General features: G+C 37.6%; 1 protein-coding gene across 3 annotated transcripts; it reads right to left on the bottom strand.

Moving 5' to 3' along the window:
* Positions 1 to 1477: 1477 nt before the first annotated feature.
* Positions 1478 to 20805, bottom strand: arhgef7b (Rho guanine nucleotide exchange factor (GEF) 7b). Of its 3 annotated transcripts, XM_056773430.1 has the most exons (23): positions 20733 to 20805; positions 20185 to 20566; positions 18619 to 18702; positions 12600 to 12684; positions 12372 to 12505; positions 11970 to 12171; positions 10607 to 10695; positions 7195 to 7289; positions 6851 to 6946; positions 6239 to 6361; positions 5990 to 6128; positions 5824 to 5883; positions 5587 to 5733; positions 5397 to 5483; positions 5098 to 5176; positions 4880 to 5019; positions 4579 to 4800; positions 4384 to 4477; positions 4154 to 4243; positions 3315 to 3485; positions 2838 to 2937; positions 2703 to 2757; positions 1478 to 2610 (listed from the first exon to the last, which is right to left on the bottom strand). In XM_056773430.1, the coding sequence occupies exons 2-23, from the start codon at positions 20347 to 20349 to the stop codon at positions 2488 to 2490; spliced, it is 2580 nt and encodes an 859-aa protein (XP_056629408.1). In that variant the 5' UTR covers positions 20350 to 20566; positions 20733 to 20805; the 3' UTR covers positions 1478 to 2487. The 3 variants fall into 3 exon arrangements, with proteins under 3 accessions (XP_056629408.1, XP_056629402.1, XP_056629417.1); XM_056773424.1 differs by having other exon boundaries at positions 20185 to 20765; XM_056773439.1 differs by lacking the exon at positions 3315 to 3485 and having other exon boundaries at positions 20185 to 20762.
* Between the last annotated feature and the right edge of the window lie 936 nt (positions 20806 to 21741).

Here is a 21741-nt window from a genome sequence, read left to right as displayed (position 1 = left end):
GCAACAACTCTCATGTGCAGAGCTGTTGTCTTTCGTGAAGAAATAACAAAATTGTGTGGAAGTCAAAGGGGGCAACGATTTTTGGTTCTTCAAAATATCTTCTTTCGTGTTCTGCAGGAGAAAGTCAAACGGGAATGACATGAGGCAGAGTAAATGGTGAAGAATTTTCATTTTTTCTTCGGTGGAAAGATTGATCATTTCTGAGGTGAGAAACAATAAGACCTTTCATACCCGTGCAACGGTCCACGTACAGTCGTTGTAGCTGGGAATTGGATGCGGTTAACACAATGACACAACTTTTGCGACAGCACCGAAACGTTCAATTAAGTGACAGCTAACATTTTCTGCCTCTTTTTATCGAACTCTCTAGTACCTTGGGCTTTGTCCTTATGTTAATGTGTCCTACACATCAGTCTTTCTGGAAATGTCAAAGTCGCCACAAAAGAACAGGCTGCCTCCTTCTGCAGGAGCCCGAGCCAGTGATTAAATCTCCCACAATGCACTGCTGTCCCTGAGGATCAGAAGTCTTTGGAATGAGTGTGAGTCATTGTTTGTCATAATAGGGTGGTAGAGGTGGAAGTGTTGGAAAAGCAGATGTTCGACACACAAATACATCCAAGGCTTTACAACACCTGCACGGCACCATTGAAATATAACAGTGCCGAGATATCACACAATACAACAAATACAAGTGACAAAGTGACGTAGTTTGTCTAAAAACATACTCAAACCAGGATGCATTAAACTGCTGAATGTTTTTTTGGAGAACAACACATTTATTTCATTAAAAACTAGAGATTAGAGGAGATCAACATTCTGTCATCAATACACATTAAACCAAAAATCGAATCCATTATCCAAAACAAACATGTCTACATGTCTCAGTCTTGTCATGCACTTTTCTCCGCATCTGTGCAGTTCAACAGCATCCATCTGACCCCCGACAGTAAGAAAAAATTGTGAAATGAACAAAGAGTTTTATGGACCAGCAGAAATAAACAAATGGTGTAGTTTCATGGGTTTACTGAGAAAGGCTAGCGGTGCAGAAAGAGAGTCATTTTCATTGTCTTGTAGTCCATCTTTCTTCTCAAGAGCATTTTAATAGAAACAAACAAACAAAAAAACTCACCCAGGAGTATTGTGCAAAAATGAACACCAAAAGAAACAAAATGGCTACTATTAGGAAAATAAGGCTAACAAAAACAAGTGAAAACAATCTGGGCCACAGGATATATGAATGAAGCAAAACTACATATCTACTACGATCATAATTGTATTATATTTAGTTTATAGACATAATATAATAAAGTCTACATAAATAAATATAATAATAAAAGAAACAGCATGATAACATAACAGCAAAGATATTTTTTATTTCACATTACCCAACTACCTGGTGACACATGAATCTTATCCAATGACAGTTCTGACAAATTTAAATAAAAATTGATGCACACAAGAAAGAGTCGGACACTAATCCCATTTGAAGAGTCAGTAAGAACTTGTATTTATTTATTTCAATCAGCAGGTAATAGAGAGTAAGATAGAAAGAGTGCTTTGAAGAGAATAATTGAAGTTATCGAGAATTATACAATATACAGTAATTCTGCAGTAGACATTTCATTTAAATACATAAATTAGAGGACACATAAAATTCATATAATCTGACAGTTTCGGGTCACAGATTCAGTGTTAATTTAAAGTCAGTCTCGCATACAAAGGTTCTGTGAAATGCTGACGGAGCTAGAAATGCTGACAAAATTCTGGAAATCTCTTTTTCCAAAGGCACATTTCTGAGCATTAAATAATACAATAAAAAGATTATTTCTGTACAAAACACAAATCTGTGGATCGACAATCTACATTAGTGTAAAGGATCATCATAAAAGTAAAAAAGATAAAAGCTGTAAGGTGCAATAAAGCAACCGAAACAGGTTATTCTTAAACCAACCTTGAAATGTGACAAAAAAAATTATCTATAAAACAAGACTAGTTTTCTCAGAATTGTCTCCAGTATTGTATTGCGAGGTTTTTCCATTGGAAAATCATAATGAATGTCATCACTTACTATAACTATTGGCTAAAGATTCCTAAAGTCAGCAGTAATGCAGGCCTGGTAACATCGTAAGGTACAGTATATGTGGATCATCCCTGAGACTCCCAGTTTCAGACTGGGAACCAATGCGGTTTGTATTTGTGATCGTGAACTAAATGATCAAACTGCAAGAAGTCATTTGGAGACGAGAAGTTTGTTTCTGAGGTGGATGATGCTCAGATTCAAGTTTCTTTATCATCAGCATATTTGAAAACAGGTCCGACAAGATGCTTGGCACTGACAAACAAACGGTTTGGGATAAAAACAAGGCTTAATACTGTGACTGAGGGGAAGTTACGTTTTTTTTTTGGTCAGGACTTAAGACTGATTCTACACTCAGGTAAGACACAATTATCAGATGCGGTTTCCATATAAAACATCACATGACTGGCTCACAAATTAGTCTCATCCCACGACGCGTCGTTCATACTCTTCAATACTTTCCTGACAACCTTCTCCAGCTCTTTCCGCGCCTTTTGCTCTTCTTCAAGATTCCGCTTCATTCGTTTGTTGTCCTGGCGATGAAAAAGAGAATCCGGGTCATGGCACCAGATTTTAACATTCGACCATGTGCACAGAGAAAATACCTTGTTGCATGTGTACTCACCTGCTTGAGTTCTTGTACCTCATCCCTTAAAGCATAAACTGTATCCACCAGGCTCCTTCAAAGAATGTGAAAGTTCAATTATCAGGAATCAAGAAACAAGTACGGCAAAATGCTTTTTGGATGCATGTTTTTCACCTTTCTTCAATTACGGTTTGACCGTTGCTCTTTGTCTCTTCCACAATGATTTTTTCCTCCTCAGGAAAAAGCATGTGTGGCCCTGACTCCTTCCTTGATCCTGCAAGGGGTTTATCAATGAAAGATTAACAGACAGATCATGTAAATCAAAACATTTCTATGTTTCTATGAGGGAACTATAGTTTTGAGAAAAATAGCTTATTGGCCTTCACAGGCTCCATCTTCTCTCTTGCGCATCCATCACATAAAACTTATTCTGTATTGCATGGACAAATTTACGAAGACACACAAATGATTAATATGACATTATGCTCTTGTTTCATTTATCATTTAACTTCAGCTTAATATCCAGAAACATCCATCGCTAACCAAATGAGAACATGGAATTATAAAAAGCTCCTGCCAACAGCTCTTCACATTCAATGTAGAGAAAATAAAATGATGTACTGTGACGTTTATTGGAGCAGCAGCTCTTACGGGATATAGAACCCATTCTGTTAGTGTGAGTTATCCAAACACTGTCATAGTCCGAGTCTTCTGATTGGTCAGAGGAGGGAAATCCGCTGCCGCGGCAACCCACAGCATCCACACACGATTGGTTAACATCAGCCAGTACATGATTATGCATCAAATCAGTGCCCTGCCATGCTAACAAGGGATGGGGGAGCAAACCAATCAAATGGAACGGGAGGGATTGTGGTACCGGACCGAGCCAAGAGTAAAATGAGGAAGAGGCCAATGAACCCAATAAAATGGGGCAACGGAGGGAATAAAAAAACAATGGGGTCAACATAAGGCAGAGAGAATGCGGATAAAAAAGAAAGAAAGGGAATGAAGGTAGGGAAAGAGAGAAAAAAGATCCGTGTTAAAAAAGCTGAAGATATTCAGAGAGTTAGTTAACACACATTTAGAAATGACAGTGCAGAAAAGTACAACTTACAGACAGAATAAATATTTTAATAGAAGAATGTTTGTCAAAGACAGATGACTTTGACAACGAAAGCTGTATTGTTGAGAGTTTCTAGGCTGAATTAAAAAATAAGGGACGATTTTGGATTTAAGAGTGGGGTCCCACCAAGTGTCTGTGTTGGGCCCGATTAACTTTTACAAAGACTTATATGTGTCTTTCAGTTCAATCAAACTCTGCATATTTTCATCAATGTTTCAGTGTCAGCAACTTTTGGAAATGCTTGAAAACGCTAGTGTGGATAAATAACGAAAAGCATACAAAAAAACGCAAGCAACACAGAAACATGTTTAAACTACACAGCAGCACGTTACTCCTAGATGGATGAGTAAGAATACATTGTGCTTACTTGAGTTTAGCGTCTGTCGAGTTTTAGCACTTGTGCAGTACGCTTCAATCACTTTAAGGATCAGAGCGTCTTCCTCCAGAGCTGCAGTGCCTGATGGGAGAAATAACGACCGTGTTAAGCAATTGAACCGTTTGATTTTTGACATTTTACTTCACCAACTGAACATTTTGTGCATAAAGTGTTTACGTTCAATAACATTTATGAGTTTAAAATGTGACCGCGTAACATACTTTTTCTAACCGCAAATTCTTCGTCAGATGGCTTTCTCTCAGGTTTCCGTTTTGGCAGAAGCTTCTTCATGCTTTTAGGACTTCGACTGAGATCCTGAAAGACAAATGCAAAATAACAAACACAGACCGTTTTAAGAAATCTCATTGCAAGTCTGTTAGGAAAGAGCACATTGTTTTATCCAAACAACATGATACCTCTTTGTAGCACAAAGCAGCTGAGGGTTTCAGGGGTGGTGCGGGTCTGAGACAGCTCAGACTCCAGGGCTTCTGGGTTTTGGGGGGTTCTAATGGCCCCCACATCATAGCACTGTGAGGGGTACCGTGTGTAGACAAGTGAGGAAGAGTGTGGTAAACTGGAGATCCGCTTACACCTCGATTCTCCGAGTGTCTGGACGGGGTGACAGGGTGGGATGGCAGCTAAAGATGGAGAAGGTCAAATGAGTAACAGACTTTGAATTACACGCATACACTGTTATCGTAAATCATGATTTCGCACCGTATGGCACGGCACGCTTTGGAGTTTGATACTGCTGTTTCTGGCGGAGGTATGTTTGGTCTGGCGGTGTAGATGATCCAGCCAGTCCTGCAGATCTTGCTGGTTGTTACAGATCACCTGTATGCGCTCAATCAAATGTCCTGCATGGAAACATCGTTAGCACGCATGCATAATAACATTAAAAATTCACATTTGACAAAGTGGAGCGAGAAACCTACCAGATACTTCAAAAGCATGTTTTGTGGCGTCACTGTCCTCCATCTTATTAACAGTCATTCCTGCTAGTGGAAGCTTCCCCTGTGTAGTCAATAAGCCAATGAGCAAGTATTTAATAAAAGTTGCAAATGCATGACCAATCAAACAGGCAGACTATTAATAAATGAGAGTAATATAGGGATGTAACAATAAAATTAAGATTTAAGCTAAGCCCTAAGAGAATGAATATTTTGTATTGTGATACATTATAACAAATATATTTTAACAATGATGTTTTTATTCTATGACGGTAAAAGAGCACCTGGTAGATAAAACCACTCATTCGAGGGCTGGCGGACAACATGAGGAGAATATGAGGGAAGAGCAGGAGGTATCGCTCGTTCTTCTCCTGAGGAGACACATGGATGAACATTTCATGAACAAGAAACCTACAAGACACCAGAATATTTTCAGCTTTGAGCTCTGCTTTAAAAAATAATCAGGTCACTCACCTCAGCGCCGTGGTTCTGGATGAACACCTGAGACATGTAGAGAACAGAGCCCAGGGTCCTGATGTTCTCCCCCTCCCATCCACGGATGTTTTCTGTCAGAATCTGCAGCTCGAGTTCCTTCCTCTTCCTCACTTCCTGACACTGGGACTAAAGCCATGAGAACAAACACATTGCCGTTTCACACCTCAGTGAAAAAACAATCGAATTTTGGGCTTTAAACATGTGAAGTATACTCACCGAGAGATTTTTAAATATGGTCATGCCCTTCTGAATGTCTGGATAATCTGGGTGGAGCTCCTGTGGAGAGTTAAAAACACTCTTCTATACCCTACAGGGGACAACCGAAGTGTGCAAAGCCACAGTGGATATTGTCGAGCATTCATTCACAAACACACAACAGTACCTCCATGTGTCGCTCCATCTCCTTGAGCAGCGTGGGGTATTTCTCCAGCCGTAGGAAGGGTTTGCTCAGGCCTGTTGTGAGTGTGAGAATTCCAGGACTGCTGGCACCTTTACTTTCCATGAACTCTCCCAATTCCTCACTGCACACACACAACACATGGTCATCTATGTGTAGTTCATCTACAAGAGCGCCAACATGTGTCTGTTCTTTGTACTTTAGAAGCAGTATTGTGTTGTGATGTTTACGCACCTGTGTTGTGTGAGCACATTGACAGCTGATGGATGGTTGGAGCAGTAGGTGACATACAGGCTCCTGAGCTGAGAAACGAGAGACAGGTAGAAGCCTCCCATCCTCTGCTGGCTCTCTGGAACTCTGCACAAACCCATCAACACAGTTCATGAATCCATGAAGAAGTGACTAAAAAGGCTAAAAGTTAACATACAATGAGAAAACCAACATTCTCCACCAAGCATTCTTCACTAAAAGCCAGAACAAGATTTGGTAACATGAGCAGAGTTACTGCTAGCTGCCAGTAGATGTCGCTGTTGTATGAATGAGAGTGAATAAGAAAACGTGTTCAACCGTCTTATGCAGCGGTCACACTAGACTTTGAGCATGGAAAATTCGTTAAGATGATGCTGCAAAAATGGGCGGGAGTGATTCCTCCATCTTGTACATCTCTCTACCGAGAGGTCACGTTGTGATGTTTAAATCTTCTGATGCGAATTCGCAGGTCAGAGTTCACCGAACTTGAACTTTATTACATTGCAAAATATCTTCGGACGGTTTTGCATATCCGGTCTTTCGCATTCACTTGCATATGAATAAAAGTCAATGGAGCAAACGTGACCGGAGCCTTACTTGACGCTCTCCTCCAATGAATGCACCAGTGTTTGCTGGTAAGTGCTGATTTCTTCTAAATTGCCCATGATGTGACTTATATCTGACACACTGAGCCTAGAGAGACAGAGAGAGAGAGAGAGTACAAATCTATAAATATCTTTAGTTTAGTGATTCTTAAACATTAGTCAAGTTCCACCTTTGATAAAATTCCACACACCACTATTTCACCGGCATAGAAAATGACATGCATCATTATGAACATATATATATATATATAAATGTATTAAAAAACGTAAACCAATATAATATACAATAGCTTTTGTTACCCCACCTTTAATTATGAATTCTGTGTGCTTTTGTACCTGTCTGTGGGCTGTAACACTCTCAGATACGTTGACAGGAGTGTCTGGAGCTCCTTACAGTATTCCGTCTCCGACTGGACGATATTCTGAACCACCTGTGCATTTGACAAGCAGTAACAGAAACATCACGACTTCTGAAACCTTAAAGAAACTACAAAAGAAGAAAGTGTGCTATGAACTACTAGTCAACATAAAAAGGTGTAGGAGGTAACTCATGGGTTCATCATGACAATATTCCTTACGAACATTGGGGCGGGGTCGCAAGTGTTTGCTTCCAGGAAACAATGCTCAACATTTAATATAAAACCACAGATAAGAGATGTGCATAAGATTGTGTTTTATGACTAACAGATCAAATACACACACACCTTTCAACATAGCCATTATTTCTGCAGTTAGAGGAGAATGACAGAATAAGGCCAGCCATTTCCTGTCATCTGATTTCAGTTTAATCTGAGTTGACTTGAATTCTCCTGGTTGAGCAGATCTGCTTGACCTCACTCATCATATCTAGTCAGTATATACCTGTGATGTCATATCAGTCACAACCGCATTTAATGCTGTGATTCGCTTCCAAAAACTGGATTATTGTAGAAGACAGAATCGAACTGAATTTAAAAGTGCATCAGACCACGCAAATGGAATTATGTACGTGTTTTGCTAGATAAATTAGGTTTATAAAACTCAAGAACGCCAAATTACACTGGAAAACATGATTCTAGACCAAAATCCGCAAAAAATGTAAAAGCATCATCCATGACCTGAAACACAAACCAAATATGCATTTCAGCATAATTCTATGGAATTGCTTGAAATATCCTAAAATTAGTGGTGGGCCGTTAACGGCGTTAACGCCGTTAACGCAGTGAGACTCTTATCGCGCGATAAAAAAAATGTCGCCGTTAATCTATTCTCAAAGTTGGGTTGGGAGCTGGGCCTATACTACGCAAGCTATGATGACTTTCACCTTGATATTTTAGCGCGGATGTATACCAGCTTAACTGCACTGTACGGGGCGAGAACGAGATTTTTCAACTCGCGTGATTCGCGTCATTCGCGGAAGCAGAAGCCGCCTCATCATCTCATAATCAGGGCTTCATTCGCGCGATTCGCGCAGCAAGTAGATCTATTGGCTCTTTGCATTAACATATAAATCACTCGCGCTTGACACGCCATTCGCGTTTGGTCTGAACACAACATAACGTTTCTGTGAAATTACCGCATCAAACGTGACGTGCTAACATGGATGCAGCTATGAAGCCGCCGGGTTTGCTTCAGGGAATATTAATTTTTAAGAAGCTTCCCAATAGAAACATCGACAAGACTAAGGTTGTTTGCACCTTGTGCAATGCGGAATTGGTTTAAAAAAACACTTTCTCTCAACAGGTAGTGGTCTAGTTTTAGTTGAAACCAGTAACTTTGTATTGAGATCTAATGTATTATGGCTCCTGTATGACATATCGCTTGTTGCTCCCTAAACTCTTGTAAGTCCCTTTGGATAAAAGCGTCTGCTAAATGACTAAATGTAAATGTACTGTAGGAGCTCTTCCAGTCTCAAGTACCACCTAAACGCAAATCATACCTTAGCTAATGCGGAAGTAAACACAAGTTCATCTTATTGAACATAATTTAATTTTCATTACCAATTATCATAGTAGAAAAGCTTTCTCAAGCAGTTTGTGATGCATTTTGGAAACAGGAGATGAGCCCCTGGTCTAATGCGCCACCTGGCTTGAGAAACCCGTTCTCAAAGACTTACTTTTAGTCATTATTTGGGTAGAACACATATTCTGAATGCCTTCGGCAGAATTCAAATGAGCCATTTTAATCTAGATTAATCTAGATTAATCTTGGAATTAATCTAGATTAATCTAGATTAAAAAAATTAATCTATGCCCACCACTACCTAAAATGTTTTTTTAATGTGCAGCTATGCAAAAAATCTGCTATAACCCATAAGAAAATAAACCTTGGTTTTATTAAAGTAAAAGTATTGTAATTATTTATTATTTTTTGCAGGAAAATAGGATTCACGCACGCCTGACCCCAATTAACTTCTGGTTTGTGTTTTGCAAGTGTCTTATAATATAACTATTGATATTTTATTCAATTTATGTTAATGTTCATTTGTATTATTATTTTACTGTATAATAATTGTGTTTAATAAAGATTTGTTACATGGTGTTGTATGTCCATTTTAAGAAATAAAATTGGACTCACAAAAGTGTGCATGCGCAGTAACGTTTGTTTATGTTACTAAGATGAAAGTCAATAGTTTCACTACAAATAAAACAAAAAAAACTATGGTTCAATTTAATATAAATAACACATTTGAGCAGTTTATGGCTGCAACTAATCATAAACAAAGTTAGTCTGTAAACTGATGGGCGGAGTCACGATGACACAAATGGTGACACCGTGGTCATCTGCCAACGACGGGCTGACAGCTGCGGACATTTTTTACACATTTGCAACAGATTTTCTCTCTGAATGTTGCTGTGTAGACTGAACTCTGTCTGACCCTGCCGTATCGTCTACACTCTTCGGACAGTCGACTTTACACGTTAGAGACGTACGATCAGCGGTCTACACATTCTAATAAAACAACAGTTTGGTGTTTAACTGACATGGACACGCAGATAGCGCAAACCCTCGGGCACAGCTGTCCCAAAAGTCAATGAGATGGAAAGGACGACCTACTTTACAGTGTGATCGGGAGACAAACTAAAACACACCATTGAGTCCCGAGAACAAAATCAGATTTATAGCAAATTATCATTAAATACAAAATTATAGCTTGTGTGTGTTTTCTTACATAAGTGCAATATCTATGCATTTACATTCACACATTTGGCAGATGCTTTTATCCAAAGCGACTTACATTGCATGATAATATATAATTAAGCACTATGCAAAACAAATGTCCCAGAAGCACCACTTTCACCCGACAGACGTCATAAATAATCAACTCGCCAAGGTTATGTTAGTTTACTTAAATAAACATTTTAAAACGTTTCTGCTCGATGAAATAAAGATTGACCTAAAAATGATTAGAAAAATTCAAATGTTGCCTTAAAAATACATTGAAATAGGTTTAAATCACAAACCTTTTAATAATAAACAATAACTAAAATAAAACAAACGATATCTTATACAGCAACATAAAAAAGGAACAAATGATTAACTGACAAAAGCATAGACCAAAATTGCTAAAACTTTAACTAAAATAAAAAAATATATACTGTACTTAATTAATTAATAATAATTATATTCATGTAAAAATAAATGTCAATTTAAAATATTGATTAAACAAATAAAACAAAAATCAAAACTATTATGACTTCTGAATTCGCACCACGGTGGGTTGATCAACGTCATCACTGCTAAAGCGTCACTACAGATCGTCTCTTACCACATTATAGTATGTTTTGCAGAAGTTGGTGGTCTCAAACCCCTTGGGAGAACTCTTCAGGGATCCAGATTTTGGAGACACAGGTTTGTCTATTTAAAACAGAAATCAGGACAAAAGAAAAGGAGGTCACTCTTCAGCAACATCTGGAATCATTTTGTTTGTTCGATGGGATATTAAAGTACATCTCTCCTGCAGTGCGCAGTCGGGGGAGGAATTTTTGACTTAGATACCTGGAGGGGGATCTGGGTTTATAGGAAAACATGACACATCATTTTATGCTTCGGTTGTGGAATACATTTGAAAAAGGAAGAGCTTGGACATTAATGGAGTTTTTAAAGGGAAAGTTCAACCAAAACTAAAAATGTTTTCATCATTGAATGACCCTCCTTGATCACACAAAACACAAAATAACACGAAATAAGATATTTTGAAGAATGTTGGTAACCAAACAACATTGGACCCCACTGAACTCTATTGAATGGATACAGAAGACATTTCTCCAAATATATTTTGACATGAGGGCATAACATCATTATACTGTTACCAAGACTAACCCAGATAATATACATTGCTTACACATAATACTGTTATTAAGACCACCAGAGCTCCTCAAAGTGCTCACTAGCCATATTCAGAGGAAACAGGAAGTGGTGTCTTCTGGCTGCTGCACTTCCTGTCTTTGTGTGAAGATGGCGTTTCCTTCCTTTGCCTGGATGTGCAGGTAGTGATGTCATTCTAGTGTTTCCATTCAAGCCGGGATGAAGGCACATTCAGGCCCTACACATATAATTTTTATGTTTGAAACGGCGAGCTAGGGTCAGGAGGTTTTGTTTGGTTTGTCTAATTTGCATCATTGAGACAAGGCGTTGTATGAACTGGGTTAAACGTTTGTTTCCTTTTTGTCTGCTATTTTTAACAACATACTGTTTCGATGGTAAATCTGTAATGGTCGTACAATCTTGATGTTTTGAGTTCTTTCCAAAAAGCAGCAATTCACTTCTCTTCTGGCGCAGTTTCTATAAGCCCGTAAGTCCTTACTTAATCACGCTTTTAATAGGCCAGAGTCCAGCCAGTGCAGATTTTACATGCTTAACTCACATCGCCTCGATCTGTGCACATAAAAAGCCCTCCCAAAAACAAATGCGTTTCTCTAATCATTCTATATACATACTTAACAGGTCTTTTATGTAGAAAAGTTAGCTTGTAAAGTCAAAAGTTCTTTCACCGGCCTCTCCGTCAGCGTTTAAAGATCTTTGAGTAACTATGAACACATCTTGCTCATTCTGCTTGTCCGGTCATGCAGGAGTCTAAATGGATCGAAGCATTTTGCAACAATGACATTTGAAGGTTTGAAAGCACTAACCGGAGCCTTTGATCTCTTTGACATAGTTGCTAGGAAACCAGCCAGTTTTGCCATTAAAAGACCCCTCCCACCAGCCGCCGTCCTCCTGCCGTATCACCTGGATGACGTCGCCCTTACCGAAGGACAACTCATCCTCATTGGTCGGCTCAAAGTTGAACCGAGCTTTCACAAGCACCTGAGAGCCGCTGTTGTCAGACATGTCCTAGAGAGAGCGAGAGAGAGAGAGTGAGGGAAAACCTTTATTACAAAAAACATCTACCTTACACAATACAACCATATATATAAATATAAAGAGAGAATTTCATATCACCACCATTTTAAAGTTTAGATCACATGACCTTCATTTATACACTTTAATAAATTAAATCAACAGAAAGGTTCTTGCTGTAGTTTGATGCTCACCAGACTGCGGTACTGGTTGTACTGGAGTCTGGAGGATCTGCTGTGGTTGGACGGAGGGTTCAGCGAATCGAACGACTTAATCCGTAGAGAAGACGAGTGACGTGAGCAAACAGGATTGATGAGACTACTGCAATCTACAACAACACAACACTGTTCAGCAAAATATACACACAACCTAAAACTATTGTCAGAGAACACATACAGATCTAGTGTCTAGACAGATCTCACCTGATGTTGCTTTGTTTAGAGCCACTAAACAGTCTAAGACATTGGTGAAGTTGTGTCCCTGCAGCAGGTCGCTGGCTTCAAATACCTGCAGAGAGAAATATGCCACAATTACACAAGCGAAAGAAAACAGAGACGATACCACAACAGTACAGACAAATATATAAAGTAACCTTAAGTCAGAAAGAAAGCACAGATGTAACATTAGCCGTCTTTTGGCCAGATAAATGCTGTATAACGTTGGCAAGATCATAATGATGAATGACTTCAACTATGAAATATTATTTCAGTAGTTATTGAAATCCCTGCATTGGTTGTCGGTCGTCTCACAAGTACATAATAATGTCAACACAAACAATGTCCCGGATTTTGAAATAATCAATGAGAAGGTTAAATAGAGATTCATAAGACAAGACATTTAATCAATAGTCCGCTCATTGCTAGACTCACAGGTCGTGCAATAATGGATCTTATTCATTTGTCAATATTTTATGAGTAACTTGGATGCAGTTTGTCCCATAAAAATATATTGATGATGTGAAATCTGGCATACAGATAAAAGTCTCTTTGGATAAATGTGTCTTCTAAATGCATTGATGTAAATATAAATGTAACCATGTTACACCAAGTATGGTAGGATTTTTTTTTAATGAAATATCATGTAAACAATTTACCTTACGTTTTACAGAGTGGTTATATTATTTTATAAAGTAAACAGTACACACAAACACTCCTTGGTGGCGTTTTTATTCACCGCTGTCCAATGATTAATCGCATGCAGCATAGAAGTTTATGTTTAAAATATTATGTCTATATGTCTATGTACTGTGCATATTAAATTTTGTATTCATGGACACAAAAACATACACATGCATGTACAGTATATGTTTTTTGTAAATATTTGTAGGTATTTATTTATTTTGACCAATAATTGAAATTATTTATAAACATCTATTAATTTAGATATTTTTCTAAAATATATGCATGTGTATGCTTATAGATACAAAATGAATATGCACATTACACAGATTATGTAAACACAAACTTTTATACTGGATGCGATTAATCATTTGACAGCCCTAGTTTTTATATTGTCCTCCATAAATGTGACTGCATGAATATGAAAATGTAGCTCTGCTAAGCTATTAGAATACGTATATGTGTGTATTTCTAGCTCTCAGGCTAGCTGCTGTACTGTGGACCATCTGGACGCTAAAGCCCAGCCCTGTGATGTCTTCCAAAACAAAACTAGTTGGCCAAAAATCAGCTTGATATAAAAACAACTTGACTTCACTTGAATGCTAATGTACACCGAACAGGATCAGCTTATTTGCATTTCAGTATTTACTACAATTTAAGAAGACAAATTGACATTCATACAATTACAGTCCCTATTCATACTAATAATTTGGACATTTAATGAAAAGAGTGAAAAAGTACCCGCTATTTTTGCTGGTTACATGGGCTATTTCTTACACTGATGCATGTCATTTTGGCACTACTAGCGGATTACATGTAAAAAGGAAATGTATAACTATAAATTTCCAAAATGGTTAAAGGGATAGTTCAGCCAAAAACTCAAATTTGCCATTTATTTACTCTCCCTCATGCCATCAGATGTAGGTGACATTTTTTCTTGAGGAGAACCATAAAGAAGATTGTTTGGTAAATCCGTATTTTCATAAAACTGAACTTCATTTTTAATAATATTAGCCATAATGTGCAGCATCTGCACAATCGCAATCTTCTTGTAGTATTTGGTGGCGGACGGAAAACCAGCGTTTAGCCCCACCTGCAGAAAGGCAGTGCTGAGGCTGTACAGTATGGCTAATATTATTAAAATTGAAGTTCAAATTTATGAAAATATCGACAAGTCACTTCACGAAACGCCACCATGTCGCCAGGAGCCGCCTTTTGGAATTATGTGCTTTAGGAACTCTTAGACAGGTGGACCCCATAGACTCCCATTACCAATCCCCATTAAGTCAATGGTTCTTAAACTGGGGCCCCAAGATGGATTTTGTGGCATTATGCGGGGTTCACACCAAACTCGTACAATCGCGTTCCACACTATTTATTACTCGCGGGAAAATATCCTTATTTACGAGTGAGTGACACGAAATGACAAATAATTTCAACCTTCACGGAACACTATATTAACATGCTTTCGCTGCAATTGCGCCACCTGAATCGCGTCATTTGCGCCACCTACACATTGTCTTTGCACTAATTTTGAATGTAATTTAGTTGTGCAAAATGCTAAATTTGTGTTTAGTGTGAAACCAGTGTTATATAAAATATATACATTTTTGGTCAATTATATGCAATCAAACCCTAGAAAAAAGTATCGATGCTCCAGCTTTGTTTAACATCATTTATTTTTAGTTAAATTAAAGATCTAAGTTTAAGATTATAAGTATATTTATAGTTGGCCACAAAGTGATGCACTCCACACAAAGGGGTCCATGCAATGTAACCATTTGAGAATAACTGGGTTATGCAAATGAAGATGTGTCAAGCTGAACAGAGCGATTAAACAAACAAAGCAATTCTTTAAAAATGTTAAAAGAATAAAAGAAAACGTAGAAACCGTGTTTTTAAGCAAAACAGGAAAAATCTGGTAATAGTAAGGCACGACTTTTAACAATCAGAAAATGACTGGATTATAAACATTCTGTGCAATAACTCAAAAAGTAGCTGGGTAGGGGTTTATGAGCGACTGGCAACATCAAAATGCAAAATTGTTCTACAATTTTAAAGGAGCCAGTCTTATGTTTTTTGGGTGATAAACAATGGATGCTCGAGTTTTTTTTCTGCATTAATCAATCATGTCAAGCAGTGTTGGCTTGCTTACCTGGAGACTGCATTTATTTATTAATTAGATATTATTTATTATAATCATCTTGCTTGTTCTATAAACACCATGCACTGTGCTGGGTATTTACCTTTGTTTTTTTTCTGTTTTTCCTGTTTGCTCCTGTAAAGCTGCTTTGGAACAATGCACATTGTGAAAAGCGCTATATAAATAAACTTGAATTGAATGTTCATGTTTCTAAAAAAAATAAAAATAAACTTTATATTTCACTCATTTCAAGTCTATTGTTCACCGCTGTCCCTCTTTCAACAAAATGTCTGGATTTCTTCCGGTCTATATAAAATCCCTCTTTCCGAAATGTTCTGATTGGTAAAGCTGACCCGGTCTGTCGTGATTGGTTCCCCGCTGATGTCCCACCCATACCATATCAGCGAGCTTCCGCTTGTCAGGCTGTTGTGATTGGTCTGTGCCCCTCTCAGTGCAAGTGTATTCATAAACTTTGGTTTTGAGCAATAAACAGAAACAATGGCATCAACTTTACTTTATTAGTTAAAAACATGCGGATCGATCGAAGTGTAACGGAGGTCTGCTAGTGCATGTACAAACGTCAATCTTTGTTGGACATTGCAATTTTTTTCCTACTATGGCGAGAGAATTGTCATCGGTTACATTAATTAACACTAATTACAGAAGCATTAGTTTTGCAATTTATATTGGCCCTGAGTTATAAAACAAACAGATTGACTTGGAGACATTTGCAAGCAGGACTTCGAAGGACGTTTCATTGAAGTGTTTAAGAGGTATGCGCACACACAGACACATATCAGTGTATTACACAGAAGAACTTAAACAGCCGATATGAAAGTCACGAAAGCTGTTATTTGACCGTTGGTTATCTTAGAATGTGTGTAGCTGAATTCTTATTACCAGCTGTAGGAGGACTGTGATGAAAGTGAATGTTGTTTAGCGCGTAGCTCAGACAAATGTTTACAATCTCTGATAATATATCGTATGATCATTTTGCTCTATCAGCAACATTACACACTAACTAAAGGTTGAAAAATGTGATCGCGGGGAACGTGGCCTTTAATTCAAGATTACAAATAGAAACATTTTCTACCAGTACATGAAAACGAACGCACACCTTTTCTTATCGCCTCTCCACAAACAAGTCTACATTACATCATCTTCCATCACTGCAGTGAGACTTCATTTCCTCCTGCACGCTCTCTCTCTCTCTCCCTCCAGTCACCCAACCCTTCCTCCTGCAGAAGTATTTAGTGTGAAGTGTCTCTCTCAATTCTGCCCTGTGCCAAACCCAAAAGCACCATAAATGAGCTGCCTGCTTCTGCCCATTCAAACACACAACTTCATTCACCACAATAAAGGGCTTGTTTCAACCTCTCACAGCTGGCTGGAAGAACCCAAGACACAGCCACTCCTGAAACACACAACTACACACGCACAGAGACATAATTGTTTTATACGACGACACTCATAGAATGCAACCTACCCACACACTGCCTCGATTCGCCCGCCAAACATTAATAACACACACAAAAGTGTTATTTACACTTACAAGCAATGACACCCAAATGCCAAATACAGGTTTGAACTACACTTACTAAAATGAACCACACATTAACTACGGTCTCACCACAATAACCATAGTTTAACCATGGTATATTTAATAAAATTATGGTAATACAAAAGGAAAACGATCTGCCAAAAAGAAGAGTATGCTTAAAAGAACTGAACTTTATTCATTACACAACCCGAGCAGTAAATTATGAATCATGTGACAATTCAGCAGCACACTTCATTGTGTATAATTTATGACTGCATACCGTGAGCTGTACTATTGCATGCTTTTACATGAAACAGCATGCATTCTCATGTATGAAAATTGCAATAATATTTTTTGTAGCTCAATAAATGTATACTATATAAAATAGATATTATTATAGCATAATACTTTATTATAAGTATAGTTACTGTAGTTATTTGCTGGAATAGGATTTGTATCCATTGGACTACCATATGTAAAAGTTTGGTAGTCATGGTTAAACTACGTTTTTGTAAAGAGACGGTTGTAAATTTGAGGTTACTATGGCTTTACTACAAGGGTCAATAGTTATTTTATAAAGTGTTAGTAACATAAACACCATTTCCAGAGAAACTAAATGGCCAGAGCTGGTCTGAATCCCAATTTTCTTTTACACCAAAATAATGAAAATCTGTGTGGGTGAGGATGAATCTGATTCAATCTCACAACAGAACCCCTCAGGTTGAGTTTACAGACTGTCATGTTATCAAACATGTAAAAAATCAGTCATGTAACAGACAGTGTTTGTCACACCACACCACAATTTGCAGCAAAGGCCGTAACTTGATAAACATGTTTGGATGCTGTTAACGAAAAGGCAAACAGGGAAAGTGTTTGTTATGAAACATCAAACAGAGATTGGCAATAGACAAAAGGTAAACATAGCGGTGCATGAAAGGATAAAACTGACTAAACAAATGTCAAATCACTATATTGTCAGGAGACACCATACAGAAAATAAGTTAATACGTAAATACAATAAATACAGGATAGAAGAAAATACAGATACATGTGCGATATTAGGCTTTATATAAATATAAACAAAGCTAATAAAAAATAAAGCTAAATCTTTAATACTGGTGAACTACCCTAAACAGTTTACACAGAAATCACCACCATTTATTTTTCCTGTAATTTATTGCTCAACTCCTAATTACTATCTCTCTCTCTCAAGTATTATTTAAATACATATGCATATTTTATTTATACAACTTTATATACTAAATGCAAAAATCTGTACATAAATCCTCTGTTTCAAATGTTATAAAACATTATAAGCAGTAGTAGTATTACCTCTAGTTTGACTTATTTATACTTACTATGATTCTTCCAGCTCATGTCACGTATATGTATGTACCAAGTGCTTAAAAAACACACAACAACTTTGTGTGTTTGCGCACACTTGACCAATAAAGCGATTTCTGATTCTCTAAACCAAAGCACACGGGTGTTGAATCCCATTTCCAACTGAGACTCAATCTGGCAACCCAAAATCATCCAAATCAGACAAACATGTTACTAAATCCCTACATAAATATAAAATAGCATTCACATGTAATGCACGACCGAAGACATACGCACAAAAAGCATGCACCACTCACCTCTACGTGATATAATGCACAGCCTTTCACAAATTCTTTGATATTACTCAAACACTCGCTATCCTTCCTCGGCTCCTGATGGATCTGCAAATAAAACGAACAATTAAATCGTCCGCCGTACCGTACTCGTTCTTCAGGGATTAAACGAAAAGGAACGCGAATAAATCACGCTTGTTTATGTCAGAGATCATCGCCCCGTTCGTGAAAAAGCCACTTATTCTTCATGGGGAAGTTGGCGGAGGAATACCGGAAATGACGTGTGAATAGGTGCGTTCGACTTTATGCCACGCTGAATGACATCAAAGTATCGCGAGAGGTACTCGAAAGCTGTTCTTTGTACTTTCGCTCGCGATACTGGATGTCATAAATTGATCAATCTGCGCAGCACTAGATAAAGTCGAGAACACTCTTAATGGCTTGCGGTTTGAGGCATGCTGGCGCAGGCAAACATTACCTGACCTGTCAGAGCAAAGTCTAGTGACTCAAATATGCAGTATAACGAAACCAAATGTACGTTTTCTTGTACGACCGCGTAACAACGTAACTTGACATTGGAAGGGAATTTCCAGTCAATTGAGTTTAAGTAATTTAATTAAGTTATGCGACCAGAACAATGGGGCATCATTACAAACGCTTTTATGGCACGTACATCAGAGTTCTCTCACAAAACAAATGGTCATCTAGTGTCATTGTTTCTTCATTATTACATCAGTATTCTTACTCTATTAGACTATATACAAGTGATTAAAAAAACAGATTGGTATTCTAAGATTCGCAATGGTAAGCTTATAATAATAATAATTTATAAATGAACCAACGATTCCCAGAACGTTACCCTAAATGATTTCTCTGGGATCCTTAATTTTGGATTTATTGCACGACATTAATGAGAACATCCATAAATATACATAACACATATTCCCACACAATATGGAGGATTAAATTAATCATTTCAATTATTTTATTAGCCTAATTTTGATCTGGAAATGCTACATCAGCATTAGACATTATAAAAACCATCAAAGAGCATTTCATGTTTAATCAAACTGAGAAAAAAATCAATGTAATTGTGTTTATAATAACAAAAATATTAAATGTCCATTCAATTTACGTTAGTTGAAATACAAATGTCCACCATAAACATATACATTCACTCTATTAAAAACTAAGATAAAAATGTATAACAGAATGGATAAAACCGTCTACAAAATGCATAAATGTAAATTAAATCATGGTTTATTTTCCAAACAGCGAACCCAGTCTGTAAAGGACACTGTCCCTTTAAATATTTCCTCTTATCTGTTATCAGTCAATGGCGCTGACATGAAAACACTTCAAACGCTCCAAAAATCTGTTGTGTGTCATAAACTTGAATGCACACTTATTTTTACGTCGTGCATTTAATAGCAAAATATGCGAATTATCCACGTTTGTACCATCATTAATTCACACAATTTAGCGAACCAGAAGCCAGACGGTCTGACCCACAAATACACTGCGCTCGTGCGCCCTTTACGATTGTGTTGCGCATTTATTCAACTACACCGACTAAAACACAAGTCTTACCATATGAGCCGAACCAGGTCGCAGTCGCTCCAACAGTTTACACAAAACCACTCCATCTCTGAGAGAAGATTGTAAAAACGCCTCAGGATCCGACAGTGTCTTTTTAGGGGAATCCAGGACACCCAGCGTTATAAGCCATGTGATGGTTTGCTCGGACGAATTCATGATTCATAACAATGAAAACAGAAGATCCATAAGCAAAGAAAGTTCGGAGGCGTCTGTCCACACGAGATGACAGATATCCAGTGTAATCCACAGCACAGGATATGTGAAACTGGGGATATGATCCCTCCTTTCCCAGGATGACGATTTGCTTGGGTATCTAGCAGGTCCGGTTTCTTTCTCCACTTCTTTTCACGGGGCAGGATGTCAGCTTTGTGCCCTGTTAAACCAAAACAAACAGCTTATAATGATTTTCACCTTCTTGATCCACATTCGGTATTTGCGCAGAAATGTACTACTAAAATACAGTGCCTAAATGAAATAGAAATATAATTCATTAAAAAAAACAAAAATATATAAAAATGTCCACAGGTGAACAAACACACTTCAATGGTTTTAAACAGCATGCTTCGCAGTCTTCACTAAGCGACAGAAACAGCTTTAAGCTTTCACAAATGTAAATTAGCGAGCTGATCTAAAGCGCGTTCCTGTTGAAAAGACAATATATCTGGCGCCCCCTATCGGATTTTAATTTACACTCAATTACGATCTTACTCTTGAACTGATGCTTCAGCTTCTGTAGCACGTCTTTCTTTTGTTATCCCAAACCCATACATTAAGATGATATAAAAACCCATTATGAAAATGTACCATTGTTTTATATAATGATCTGTTGGCTGTGCATTATTGTTGGCATATTTTTCACACACAAAGCTATCACCTTAATAACCGCATTAACGCATCTACTGCACTGTAACTTCAATAACTGCACTAACTCATCTACTGCACTGTAACTGCATTAACTCATGTACTGCACCGTACCTTTAATAACCGCATCAACTCATCTACTGCACTGTAACTTTAATAGCTAATGTCTTTAACTAACGCACACTCAAGTCACTTGCACTATTGTATAGTCTATATTGTTATCTGTTCATAACCACCTGTACATTAATGTTTACAGTATATAGCCTTCTGTTTATATTGTTCATAGTACACACCGACTGTCATATTTTCATAGTACATGCCCATTGTAAAGTATTTTCCTAATATTGTATTCTGTATTTATTCACACTGTATATCCTGCACTTGATAATTGCACTCCTGGTTAGACCTAAACTACATTTCCTTACACTGTACCTGTATATGTGTAATGACAATAAAGTTGAATCTAATCTAATCTAAAATGACACCAGGAGACAAACAGACATCATTATTGACTATTTACAGAGGGGTTCTTGTCATTTAGAGCCCCAGTCCTCATTCACTTTCAGTATATGGGAAAGTAATACAGAAATACACAAGTTTAATATATTTAAACATTGTGTGTATAACACAATTTATAGGGTAATTTAATTTAAGCCCAAGAAATGTCTGAGTAATATTTCATCCTAA

Source organism: Triplophysa dalaica, chromosome 2, assembly GCF_015846415.1.
Source record: "Triplophysa dalaica isolate WHDGS20190420 chromosome 2, ASM1584641v1, whole genome shotgun sequence".
Lineage (NCBI taxonomy): Eukaryota > Metazoa > Chordata > Actinopteri > Cypriniformes > Nemacheilidae > Triplophysa > Triplophysa dalaica.
This window is presented reverse-complemented; position numbering and strand designations above follow the sequence as displayed.